This window comes from Cuculus canorus, chromosome 2 (assembly GCF_017976375.1).
Source record: "Cuculus canorus isolate bCucCan1 chromosome 2, bCucCan1.pri, whole genome shotgun sequence".
In the NCBI taxonomy this organism is placed as follows: domain Eukaryota; kingdom Metazoa; phylum Chordata; class Aves; order Cuculiformes; family Cuculidae; genus Cuculus; species Cuculus canorus.
In genome coordinates this window covers 96,782,272-96,796,679 of record NC_071402.1, presented here as the reverse complement: position 1 = coordinate 96,796,679, position 14,408 = coordinate 96,782,272, and the positions used below count along the sequence as shown (strand labels likewise).

General features: G+C 37.0%; 1 protein-coding gene across 9 annotated transcripts in view; it reads right to left on the bottom strand.

The window, feature by feature from the left end:
* CDKAL1 (CDK5 regulatory subunit associated protein 1 like 1) overlaps nucleotides 1-14,408 on the bottom strand; it is a 413,904-nt gene that overhangs the window by 332,951 nt on the left and 66,545 nt on the right. For all 9 annotated transcript variants that reach the window (XM_054060495.1, XM_054060500.1, XM_054060494.1 and 6 more), the window contains one exon: nucleotides 9,838-9,922. In XM_054060495.1, coding sequence (XP_053916470.1) covers nucleotides 9,838-9,922 — 85 coding nt within the window. The remainder of the gene's footprint in view (nucleotides 1-9,837; nucleotides 9,923-14,408) is intronic.

Below are 14,408 nucleotides of genomic sequence, written 5' to 3'. Positions count from 1 at the left end.
AGACATTTTCCATTAGATTTTAATATGCTTTTCATATAAATGCCCATAATGCAAAACAAAACATAACTTTGTCCAAATTTCACCCATCTCTCAAAAAGCATGTTCTTAAAAGCCTCACATTAAGTAACAAAACAAACCTGAAACTTCTAACCCAAAACAATGCCTCCATCTTCCTGATCTTTCCTGTTGTATCTGAGCCTGGTCTGGGCAAAGAGGGTCTAAGCCAGCACTAAGAGCCCAACAGCAGCCTCACATTCCCAAAGCAAACATATGGCAGAACAGCATGAGAAAGACTGAGAAAGCCTAATAACTTTGCTAATTTTACTAAATCTGTTTGGTTGGAGTGCTTTCCTAAAATTATGCAGTTCAACCAAGCCTAAGAGGGGGAAGAAGAACTGCTTTGTCTCTCAACTGAAGATAACATAAGCAATGCAGTCTAAAGAGAATCAGATCTCCTTTTCAGTGTTGCTCATTTTCTTAAAACAGCTTTCAGACGGTTACACACACATGCAAGTTATTGTACTAAAATGCTGAAAAAAGGCTGAGTATAGCTGTGTCCCTGTTTCGGTTGATGAGGGAGAAAGTGTTATTCCATAAAATACCAGGAGCTGCACTTTATAAGTGAGAAGCCTGCCCTGTTTATCCGTACCACTGAAACGTAATAGATTTGCATCTGTTTGCAAAGAAAAGTGTATCTTGTATGTTTAGCGATAAACTTCACTGATTTTCAATGTTGTAAATACTACTTGTTATGCACCAGAGCTCCAGGAGCCTAAATAGCTGAGGATCTGGAACTACAGCCCTATCAAAAAGTTCAAATATATATATATATGTATGTGAAATCATTTAATTAAGAGTTGGTCTCTCATGTCCTGCTGATATTTTCTTCTTTCAAACAGCAATCAAATATACATTAGACCCTAATGATCTGGCTCAAGGTTTAAAGTATCACTAAAAGTGATTAGCCTCCTAAAGCATCCAAGGCTTATCAGGCAGCGTGGAACTAAGGCCACTATCTAACCTCTCAACGTATCAGCATAATGGAGTTCTTAAAACAGTCTCAAATGTGATCATGTTGAACTCAAAGACTTCCAGAGCAGTGTTTAAAAGTTGATTTTAACAGGCCCTGATCTTATACTACTTTTCTTACCTTATTAAATACTAAAGTAAACTGCGGACAAATTTATAAGCCAGGCTTTTGCAAATCTCTTCTGCAATCATGTAACAAGTTAATCACAAGCAGTCTGTAATCCTTTCATCTTCTAAGCACTATACAATGGAAAACACTCTGTTCTATAGGGTCTGCTTTTAACACTCTTTTACAGCAGAGATGGGTACAAGAAAAGGAATGCACTCAAATGCAGCAAAAAAACTTCCACTAACAAAAACCATTTAAGTCACAGAATCCTTTGCCAACAGCTGTGCCTTCCATGAACTTGAGACATTAAAAGCATGGGTGAAAACATTCAGTAAGTTTTAAAAAAAGAAAGAAAATTTACCAGATTCTAAGTCTTTAAATTAAGACTTCTAGTTCAATAAAATTTTTGTTCTAGGACACAAAATTCTTGCACAATATTTGTAAGACAGAGAGCACAACACTACCCTGCACAGTAAAGCTCAGTCAACTATATAAACTGGCATTGCATTAGCTGAGAAACATTACCTAGTAAAATGAACATGAAAATAAAATTCATTGAAGTGTTTCATAATATGGAGGAGCATAGCTATACAAAAAAAGAAATCTCAAACGCTTAAGAACTCTCCCTTTTCTAGAAATTTTTGCCAGAAAAATGCTGAACCTCAAAAAAAAGAGATCTAAACACAAGAGATATTCAGTGTTTTCAACTAATTTGTACACTTCATATCAAAGATGAGTGCTTTCTAAAAAAAAAAATTAAAATTCTTTATTAAACAATGAGCTATGTTAAACAACAAAACTAATTTTATTAATGATGTGTGATTGCAGAGATCTTTACAGATCTCCCATGACTATAAAACTGTAAATATTGTGCATAAATCTATCCCTGCTGAGGCTCAGATGAAGCCAGAGTGCAGAGTACAGTAGTCACACAGGCTTCTCTAATTCTTCTTAGAAAAGAACCGTGGTTTAAATTTCTAGTTAATAGATTTGTAGCCTCTACTCAAGCATAAGTAACTCTTGTATCTGGGGGATATGTTTCTCTTGCACAGCGAATATGGTGCATATCTTGAATACAAGCATTTTCTCAATCTGTGAGCCATTCATCATGGCTAAACAACAGATTTTTATCAATGTTATCAGGACCAGTTTAGAGGGTCTAACCAAAAAAAAGAATATTATCAGCAACTTCTTTTAAAACACTCAAGTAGCAAGTGTCCTCCCAACCAATGAAGCTTGTTCACGGGTATTTTTACTTTAGGGAATCCCACTCTTCTCCAGATTTCTTCAATACAAGAAGAGCCAAAAATAGCAATACTCCTAGCTACAGTTCTTAGGGCTGTCCTGCCATCTTAACTACTCTGACATAAACACTGAAAATCATAGCAACATATGATCTCTATAAAATTCAATAAATAGCAAGGCTATGACATTCATCTCAAATGCAGTGGAAGTGATGCTAACAGGACCTATAAAATAAATAGCTTTAAAATAGCTATGTTTCCTCTTCCAGGGGTACTTCACAGCTTAAACTTTTCTGTATCAACAGCATAAGCAAGTGTAAATCACAGTCTACTTGTACACTGGAAATGCATTAGTAAAAGCAAAAGGCTTAAAGCTGTTTTAGCGAAAGCGGTAACTGTTCTAATTCAGTGTGCAGTTTTTGTATTTGCTCAGTTTGCAATATGCATCATATAAACTACATTTGCAAAAGTTAACCAAAAAAAAAAACCCAACACCTTCTGTCAGATGACAAGCAGCAGAAAATTATTCTTACCTTTGAACAAGCTTGTGTATTTCTTAGGGATTAACTACCTCCTGTACTTAACATCAACACAATTGCGTTTGGTGAATAGAAATTCTGTAGTATATAGGAGGTATTCATGCCTTTTACTCTTTAACTTAGTCCACTTGGTCCTGAGAGACTTAAACAATTTGCATGATGTAAGATCAAAGGCCTTTTAAAGTACCATTTGCACAAATTCTGCAGGTTTCAGTGTTCCTTCTAGTATAAAAGTGAGATCCCACACACAGTGTTTCTTTGTAAATTGGTGAAAATAGAACTAAGGAAACTGGGAGCCCCACAGTGCTACTTCAGTGCTAAAAGCCCTCACATTTCTGTCACAACTCATAGTTATCAGAAAGAAAAGGGTTGAATACACACTGGGTGCTTTAAAATCAATGTAGCAGCATAACAGAATATATGTTAATGTTACATATAAATTGTATATAGTAACAAAGATTATTACAGCGGTCAAATTCATTCATACCATGAGATAAACCATGAACACCTCATAACCACACCGTGCTTCCCAACTGGCATCTTTCCGGCTATTTAGATAATACAGGCCCCAGAATCCTATCCATAATACTTGAACCAGCAGCAGAATTCCTTAGGAAAAGCCACACACACAAGTAACTTGCAACAGCATTCAGGAAAGGATCAAGCAAGGGAGAAAAAGGCTAGCTAGAAACACACAACAGTGTCTGACTTTTCAGGCCTATTAGGAAAAGTGGGTTACCTATCTGAGATGTAACAGTCAAAAAGAGTATCAGAGCACATAAAGATCAATGAAGCATGAGACCAAAGAGCAAAGTAACTTTATTTTAAAGGAAGCAAGCTCCTCTAGAACATGTTCTTGCACTTAATTCTCTTCAAAAGGCTTTAAGAGGTTTATTGTGGTTTATAGAATTTAAAGATAGCAACCTACTTACTGAATGCTTATTCTTGCCGCTGCTAACAGCTAAGGTTTAAGAAAGCTACTCTTGAATAAAACAAGTGATAATAGAAAATGTTAGCCGAAAACCTTCTGCCACCGGAAAAATAAACAGACTAAGGAGACATATTGAAACCAACCACCACAGAATCACTCTACATCCCCAAAAATAAATACACCGATATATCTCTGGAAGGATATTAACGATTTTTTTTCTTATTCTTTATTATTTATACTATTACTAAAAAACTGTATATATACACAACTCATATCAGTTGGTCACACCGACAGATGATCAGATCCAGAGCAAAGATATCATTCCAAAACATTATCAACAGAAAGGATGTGATTGACTTTTAAATACAGACTGCAGGCTACCCTTAAAGTATTCTTTCATTCTAAATTCTAAGGCAAAATAAAGACAACTTTGCAAAATGCTATAAGCAACTATTCAGAAGTTTATTTAAGTCAATTTAATGTTATTACATACTATCCTACAGGACTACAAGACAGAATAATATCCTAGCTCTGTTCATTGCAAGGGTAAAGCCAGCTGAGATCATGGGACATGGTGAGTTGTTTTCAAGGCGCCGCTGTCCCACAAGGACAAACTCCCTCAGTGAAGTATCCCAAGCACTTTGCTGTCTTTAGTGAAGGAATGCACTCCCCAAAGGAATCTTGCTAGACTGTATCTGAGTAGTAAGTGGAGAAAGATAGTATCTGCCACTATTAGAAGAAGTAACATGAAGGTGAAAACATACCCTGTTTCAAAAAATACCTTTAACTTCTGACTAACTGAGCTATAGGACTGAAAAAAAAACCAGCACTGACAGAACCAGTTGTGGTAGCAGTCAAAAAGTATCTCCAGGTAAGGCAAAGGTCCTTGAATTCAACTGACCTGAATGCACTTTATTCATAAAACTGTATTTGAGGTACTGTGTCATTACAAGCTTTAAAAACATCTCTGTCATTCTGTTCAACACAACAACTTGAACTATCTGTTTTCTGTATAAAGACTACAGCAAATACAGTAACGGTTGTATTTTAGGTTTGTCAGGGGTTTCTGAACTGTAAGTTAAAGTCAGAAATCCTTCTGCTTAAATCAGTGTACACAGGTCAATTAAAAAGCACTAAATCAAGGACCAGTAAACTAACCTTCTATTTGGGGTTGCAGCCATTCAACAGATATTTAAGACTGTAAGAACAGGCCAGAGTAAAGAGGTATCTTCCACAGCATGCTTTCCTTGCCATGGAAACCCATCACTTTAGCAAGAGTTTGATACCACTAGGCAAAAAAAATAAAAAATAGAGGGATTCAATACTCCTGGACTCCAAAACCTGCTAGTGTCCAGCAACTACTTCACTAAAGCACAATACATGTATCCATCACCAACAAAAACAGAGGCTCTCGACAGAACAAAAACACTCCTTGTTGTTTCAGGAGAGAAATTCATTGCAAAAATGTATTTCTAAATGCTTATACAACATACTCAAGAGTAGTTACATCTTTAGGAGGACAAATAGGTCACTCACAATAAACACTGAATTAACCCAAATGAATTACTTACTTTATAAGGTTTATTTTAATATCAATTTTAATGAAAACAAGATTTAATGTGTATGTCCCATTAAGTTTAACAAACAGATAGCGTGAAGTCCAGCCCCTGGGGAGGAATAATCTCAGGCACCAGGAATGGGCTGAGGCTGACCTGCTGGAAAGCGGCTTGGCAGAAGAGGCCCTGGAGGTCCTGGTGTTCATCATGCTGACCACAAGCCAGCAATGTGCTCTTGCAGCAACCTCCTGGACTGGATTAGGCATTGCATCATTGGCAAATGGAGGGAGGCAATCCTTCCCCTCTGCTCAGCCCTGGTGAGAGTCACATCTGGAGCTCTGAGCCCAGTTCTGGGCTCCCCAATACAGCTGAGACAGGAACAAACTGGAAGGGGTTTAGGGAAGGGCCTCAAAGGCGATCAAAGTTTTGGATCATCCAACATAGAAGCAGAGACCAAGAGAGCTGGGACTGTTCAGCCTGAAGAAGAGAAAGGTCTGGGGAATCCAACAATGTGAATAAACACCTGATGGGGAAGCAGATGGAAGAAAGAAAGCATAGAGTCTGTCAGCGGTGCCCAGTGACAGAACAAAAGGCAACAAACAAATTGAAATACAAGAAATGAAGTTTAAATCTAAGAGAACCCCTTTTGACTATAAGGGTGGACTAACACTACAACAGGTTGCCCAGAGCATTTGTGGTATCTCTTCAAGATACTTGGACCCTGCCTGCACACAGCCCTCAGCCACCTGCTCTAGTTGTGCTTTGAGCAGGGTTGAACAAGACAATCTCTGGAGGACCCTTACAATCTCAGCCATTCTGTGGCTCTGTGTATGTAGCTCTATCTGTACTGCACTGTTACATGGCAGGGATATAGAAAGGGACATAATTCATTCATCTCAGCTTATAATATGGAATGAATGATTGTTTATCAAGTGCACAAGCAAAACTACACAACCACACTAGCACAGGTGCCCTCGTCCTCCTCTCCCCCCGTACCCTATGCTCTTGCTTCCCTCTTCCAAGAAGTGCATGTTCTCATTTCATGACAGCTGCAAACTGGAGCCATTTGAACAACAGACTATCTCCTGTTCCTCCTACCCTATGGCAGGATCCTGCCAACACCAGCTACTAGCACATCTTTCAGCCCAAGCATTTTCAGCCATGGGGTTACACGTACTTGTGAATTCTGGGAAGCTAGGGCTGGGCATAATGTGTATTCTGAGATATTTAGCAAAATATTAAAACAGGAGAACAGAATTGCTGCCATATAACTGAGCCCCCCTGTACCCAATGGGGTCTGTATATCCATGGCGTTCTTCATCTCACTTTTTAATATTAGTCTCTTCCTTCTTTTGCATCTTTCTACTTGTTCAAGGGATTCTTTATGCCTGCCTAGCTATTTGCTTTACACAGTCCTCTTAGTCTTCATAAACATAAATTGCTTGATGGAAGTTATCTGCTTTAGTTTATCCTCTTTATTTCCTACTTTTCCTTGAATTAATCTCCTTTTTTTGAAGGATAATAATTATTATTTTTTAAACTCCACCTACTTCATTAACCTGGGAATTCTTCATTACTATTGCCTATCTCTGCCTTTAATCTTATTTTAGGATTAAACAACTGAAAATAAAATCTGCACAGGAAAAGCTCTCTATTCCCATCCATATACTTATGGGTTTTTAGCAACACTTTTCTCTGTATCATCATGCCAGCATAGCAGCTCCAACTTTACCGACACTGAAGAGCAGCAGACTACTTCCAAGAGCTATACAAAAAGGCACAAAGATTTTATTGTCATTTGGCTTGTATCAGCTATGTATATATCTGCAAACCCAATGCAAAGGTTTGGAGTGGTTTGGTTTTGTTTTCAAAAGAACATCAGATCAAAAAATGTTGAACCTCCAGGATTCCTTTGGCACACAGTGTTATCGAGGGATCAGCCTGTCAGTCATTTTTCAACCACTAGAATGAACACAACACTGCTTATTTGAACCAGTGCATTTTGAAGTCATATACACAAGGAAAGTTATGTAGCAGAAACTGTTACAGAGGGCAGAGAATAAACAAAACTGAAATACTTCTCCCATGTGACATTCATAATGCTATGTAACACTTTCAGCTTGAATTTTTTTTAATTAAAAGAATTTAACTGTGCTATTAATTTTTCCACCCAAAGCACGTTTGCTTTTACCATTCACACACAAAATGTTTGTTAATCAAACAAGAAAACAAAGATCTCCATAGCAACCAACAAATTGTTACGATAAGATAAAATGGCAGCTACTTTTCTATCACTTAAACTTCATCCATTGCATTTGTTGCTGTAACAAATTAAGGTGTATTTGGGAGATGTTGTGTTCCGTAGGAATAAAAGCTTTTCTCACTATCAAAAAACCCAAATACAGTTACTGAGATGGAACCGTGTCATGGTTTAACCCCAGTCGGCACCTAACCACATAGATGCTTGCTCACTCTCCCTGATTGGGATAGGGGAGACAATCAGAAGAGTATGAATGAGAAAACTGATGGGTTGACATAAAGACAATATAACAGGTAAAGCAAAAAAGTTGCACGTGCAAGCAAAGCAAAACAAGGGATTCATTTGCTACTTCCCATCTGAAGGCAGGTGTTGAGCCATCTCCAGGACAGCAGGGCTCCAATACATGCAACAGTTACTTGGGAAGACAAATATCATCCCTTCAAATATCCCACACCTTACAAGCTATGCAATACCCCGTTGGTCAGTGGGATCAGCTATTCTGGCTGTGTCCCCTCCAAGCTTCTTGTGCACACCCAGCCTGCTTGTTGGTGGGGCACTGTGAGAGGCAGAAAAGGCCTTGATGTTGTGCAACACAGCCCCATACTAGCTGCTATGGGGAAAACTAACTCTTTCCAAGCCAAAACCAGCACAAACTAAAAGATTAAAGATCCTCCAACTCCCAGGAAAGGGCACCCACATAGCGTTCTCTCCCTTATATTTCATGAAAGTCATAAGAAATGGTCAGAAACAACACAAAAGTTGTCCCTTTCTATGATTAGGAAATGCTAGGATCTGAAAGCAGAAAACAAACAATGCATGCTACAAGAAAGGAGCAACTCTCAAAGAGAAGACATGAAGAACAGAGTATCTGTGTGTCAGAACAGAAAGAATATAGGGAGAAGCAAGGAAAAATAAGAAATCCAGGATACAAATAACATCAGACTCATTAATGCAGTGGTAACAGAAACATGAAGTTCAAAGAAATATTTTTGGTCATTTGCTTTTAGTTAGACTCTCTTTCTTAACCAACTCTATTCTACTGGTCAAAGGACACACACACCATACCACATCAATTCTGGAACAGGATTAGTAAAATAGAAAGATGGCCACAACTGAACTGGAAAAGATCTTGTCATCTGTTCTGTTGGCCAACACACATTAATTGGAAGTATTCTGGGAATAGGTTGGGTTCTTTTGGCAACAATAAAAAAAGCCGGAGTCAGTCTCTTCACCAAGTGCAACACCAGCAGTCAGGAAACGAAGCCCTGTGAGAGGCAGAGGAAGCTTCTGCTGTGCCACCTACTGCAGGCAAACAGATTTTACTCCAGGTTACAGCTCCAGGACACTGTTAGTAACTCCAGCACTGCAAGCAGTTTATATTCAGCTCCCATCTCCTCTCTGCCTCCCTGAACATGCGAACTGCTTACGACAAACTACGTTTTTCTAACCAAAAAACAGTCCATCCCAGTGCAATACACTATAGAAGTGACTGCTTAAATAGCCACACTTATTTAATAAAGGTAAAATCTACAAGAAACATACCCCAATAATTAGCTATACTGGGGAATGACAGCTGTAAGTGTACAAGTTTTCCAATTATTCTCATCACAACTATACTTTTGCAGAAGTCAAGGGCCAAAGTTGCTACCATGTTGTATTTTTCAACATCATGGAATGTCACAGAGAAATCAAACAAGACTTCTTCACAAGACTTCTACTATAGGTTAGTCAGTTCACCTTTTAAGAAAGTGTATAGTGAAATAGTTTTAAGTATGTTGCTGATACCTTTTAATTAGAAGGGCTTATTTATGTAAAATATGGTTGAGGAAAAAAGGAACAGCCTAACATCTCACACTTTTGAAACTCTTCAGAAGAATACTAGAATATTGTCTTGAAAAGTGATATAGAAGCCCCTATCTAAATAGGTCAGCAGTTAATAAATAAGTGTTCTAATAATTATTTGCAAGTCAAAGCTAATTTTAAAAAAAAAAAAAACACTGTATCTTACAAATCCATTCTAGAGAATTCATCATTATAACATTCAAACTCAGCACACTTTTTTTGCTGTAACACACAAAAATTACTCCTAAAGTGAAAATATGAAGCTTTTAAATTTAAAACCAGCAATATTTGTTGATAATTAAGTATATTTTTAGGGAAACGACTTACTTGATTGAGTTTCTGAAGTGGTCCTCAGCAGGATTTTTTACTGTACAACTATTCAGCAACCATAGATCTGCTTCATCAGAGTTGTCTAGAAGACAGAAAGATACAAATATACAAATCTACATTAAAAATTATTCAACTTATCAACTCCCACTTTACCTCACATATAAAAAGAACAAACTTAGCCATTAAGTTGACTGCTTACAAAATGACTTTATAGTCAACATTTAAAACAATTAAATTCTTGGAAGGGTCTTTTTATTTGTTCATTGCTTGTGAAAAAAAAAAAAAAAACCAACCCAAAACCCCATACATGAGCACTGGCATTGAACTTTTTTCTTTTTGCAGAAGATGAATGAACAATTATCACTTATCAGTTGAGATGCCACTAGGCTGCATATCATAGAAAACAAAGTTAAGAAAAGTGGTTGCTGCTCCCAAAAATGCTTTTGTCACACAGAGAGCTACAAAAAAAGCAGAAAGACCACCAAAACGAACAAGGTGATTTTTTTCAGATCAGGTTGTCAACATAAGCAGGTTTCACTAACAAAACCAAACCCCTGCTCCAGCTCTATTGTGAAACTGTACTATGAAAGAGACAAATTAGATTTTATAAAACATAAATCTCTACTGAAAAGTCAACGTAGCTAATTTGGAAAGAAACATGCATATTTCTAGATTGTATCTTAATTACAGTATAATTATAGTTCAGAAATTTTCAGACAAAAGGTATTCATGCAACAAGTATCTGCCTCCATTCAGATAAGCACATAGTTTTCTTCAGAAACCAAACCTTTCTGTGTGTTCATAACATATTGATAGGTAAATGCATTAACAGAACCGAACCCCAGAATTATTTGCAGAAGTACATACATAAACTCCAGTTCTGTGCAACATGACCCATAGTACGGAATCAGTAGTGTAGTTATATTACTTGTCAAGTTACAGTTTCTTTATTCAAATAAAGGAGTGAAGATAATCCATCTCAAATATTCCACTGCTCTAGCATTCATCAGAATAGCTTACATGAAAATAAAAATAAAATCTGTGCCACTCTTGCTACTATTCAGTACATCCTGATTATTAAAGTATTGACTGAAGTATCTTTCAAAAACATAAACCAATGAAAAAATTAAGAGTTAAAACACTGGTTTTAGTATGCTTTATCTGTATTAACATCCTGCTAAAGCAGAAGAATGCTTGCAAAGACTTAAGCATGTTTATATATGCACTCACCATGAATGTATCCACATATGCTTGAATATTCTTTTCCACTATAAACATAGTTATGACTTTAAACACTAAAAGTGAAAAATCCTTCCTGTCTCCATCTCCATTTTCTCCAAAGAAACTCTGCTTTACAATTAACTATCAGTCAGTTAACCTACAAAGTAGGTAAAATGAAAGTAACACATAAGCTAGCAACTAAAGGACATCCTTACATTAAGTAAGAGAGCACATTCAGAAGGTTTCTTGTCTTTGTTGATAGAGGTTACAACACTAACTTGGGTCAAACACCAGCCTCTTCAAAGAAAAGGAAAGGCTACCAAGCAGTCATCAAAAATAACATTCAGACCATTAGCTACTTTAAACAAGGTGAATGTACCAAGATCAGGTTGGGAGAGAGGATCAAGTTCAATATTAGCCTATAGAGAAGTCAAAACAAAAATAGAATGAGCCAAAAACTCTCTCCTCCAACCAAGGCTGTATGAAAACAATGTTTGCAGACTAATGGACATAGTATCACTGTATAGAAATGACGTACAGAAAGGCAAGGAAAAGTACAGTTACAAAAACGGTACAAGGGTAGCTCTTGGCCTAAGCAGATACACCGAATATGAGAAACAACACGTTTGAAACGGTTTTCCAATAACACTGCTAAAACTCAGCATTTCTTATTCTTTTCAGCAACATAAAATGCTTATAAATTCAGCTCTGCACCCATAATACACCCAGTCAAGAATCACGGAGCAATAGATAACGAGAGTCTGACATTGTAAGTGTGCTACCAGGAGGCTCTGAATACATTTAATAGACGAGAGAAGAGTTCCAGTAGCAGTCATACATCATTGTAAAGCACAACAAATTTCAAGCTACAGATGTCTCTGTTCAGAGGAGAGATACCTTAATGCACAGAACACCAGTTCCAGGCTTGGTTTCAGTTCCTTCCTGTACCAAGGTCTTCAAGTATGAAGGGAAAAACAGCCTCACTGTGACAATACTTGTCCCTAAAGCTATTATAGAACAAAACTCCCTCCCTTCAAAACAGCACTGGAAAAACTAATACATTTAAGTTTAGAAAGACCTTAGACACTAACCCTACAAGAACCATTTCATACAGCAATCTAGATTCCAGGCAATTAATATATTAACTCTCTGCTTGAGTGTCTAAGGGACAACAACATTTGCACATACTTTATACAGAGAAAAATCTCCCAAATATGTTCAAATCCATTCCTCCAGAGGTTGCACCCTCTGCAGAACAGAGGGAGTAAAACAGCCTTCTGCAGAACTGAATCTTCTGAGTAGCTTCAGGAAAACAAGTTTCATTAATCTATGTACAAAAAATTGCTCAAGAAAGATGGTAGTGTAGCAGATGCTCATCCTCTCCTTACAGCAGTAGTATCACTATATTTAGCTGTTCTATTCCTGTAATTTTTTTTACTATTTTTTTCTTATTAACTCTCATTCTCTCTTATTTGGATATATTTCTGTACTAGTTTTGATTATATATATATATACACACTGATATAAAAAAAAAATTTACATCTGTGTTCTATGTATTTACTAATGGAGAGTCCATACCACAACTTCTCAAAATTATAGCCGAATATTCCTAGTCCTCTATTACACTGTTCATACGTAAAAGAGTTAGATGCATTGGTGCAGATTCACTATGATCCACTGTATTTTCTCAAGCAAATTTCAGTTTAAAAAAAAACTATTTACATACAGGGCATTTTTTTAATCAGGCTGCAGGACAACATATGAGTTCACAACATTGAGGGGCCAACTTGTCATTGGTCACACCTTGCTCACAGAACATTTGATGCACTTACACTAAATGCAAGGGCTTGATGGATATGCTGAAACAAACACGGACCAAAACATCCAGATCCAAGTTGGCATGAATAAATAACATCTTGAGGCTTCGAAATTGCTAAATATCAAGCAACACCAAGGGTAAGGGGTCTTTATTCAGGGCTGGGGAGATGGAGGGATTTGCTTTATATATAAATATGTACACACATAAAAATATGTGTACATGTGTATATATATACACACAAATATATAAAAATGTATATACACATATATATGTGTATGCGTGTATATATATGTATATTAATCAATGTTCTGATATGAGTAGTCACTCATGTCCACAGTGTGTGCTCAAAGAAGCTCTGACAAATAAGCTCAGGCCTCTAAATATATACCTACACAGGCAGAGGAAGACAGACCTAGGGTTTCTCTGTTTATGCTCCAGGGAGACAGAAGTGTTTAGATCTGGAGGGTAAACACCATATAAATGCAGCGCTGTGCTTACTAAGGCAGTCCATGCACCCTTCTTGGAAGATCTCCACACGCCACCTTTTCCAGCTTCCACCTTGTAAGGCCACAGTGAAGCTGGGATTCACTCATTCAGCAACTTGATGCCCACTGTCTACAGAAGCCTCCATTAGACCATAATGTTTTGGAGAAACCTGCAAAATTTCAGTAAAGAACAGAAGCTTGTGTTTGGGAAATCTCACAGATCCAACTGAAGAAGACAATCTAACCTTTACAGAAGGTTTTCTAGCAAGTCATACATACTGTGACAGACAAAACTGAAGCAAGAACCACATGCACAATGAACAACAATTACAGTTTATGAAATACAGTTTTCCTTTTCCATATCCTGCAAAAAAATTCTCTAAGGGGATTTTTTTTCCATATATTCAGCTTAATGATTACTTTTAAAATTATGTTATTTTGCTGCTGATTTTGTGATGAGCTGCTTAAAGAGTTTCCTATATATTAAAACATTTTTAGGAAAAAAGTTATGTCAAATCAACATTGTATTAAATGTTCAAATACAAAACTCAAAACCATGGCCTTCTTGCATTGTGACATCTTTTCCGTAAAAGAAAGGCTACACTGAAAATAAACCACAAAGCCTATCATGCTCTCTTGAAAACAACATAGAATACAAAAAAACCTAAAGGTCATGGAAAATTCTGAACAGTTGACTTAATTGGGAAGCTCTGGAAAACACAAATTGGCTGCATTATGCAATACTAAGAGGATAAAATGGCAAGAGTCAGAAGCATCAGTTTACCTACAGAGGAAAACAACATTTACAGTTCTTTTCTAACTAGCACTTTGGGGGTTGTTATCTTAGAAATCATAAATCAGCATAACTTCTTACAAAGGCTGGAGTAATACTATCAGTTGAAAATTAAACAATTGACTTGATATTGCCTTGGTGGTTTAAGCCAAGTTTATTTTCTTCCTTTTCTTCTTTTGTTGTCAAAACTGTGTTTTCTTCCAGCCTCCGCCAAACCACATCTCCTTGAAAAATCAAAACACACACAGAG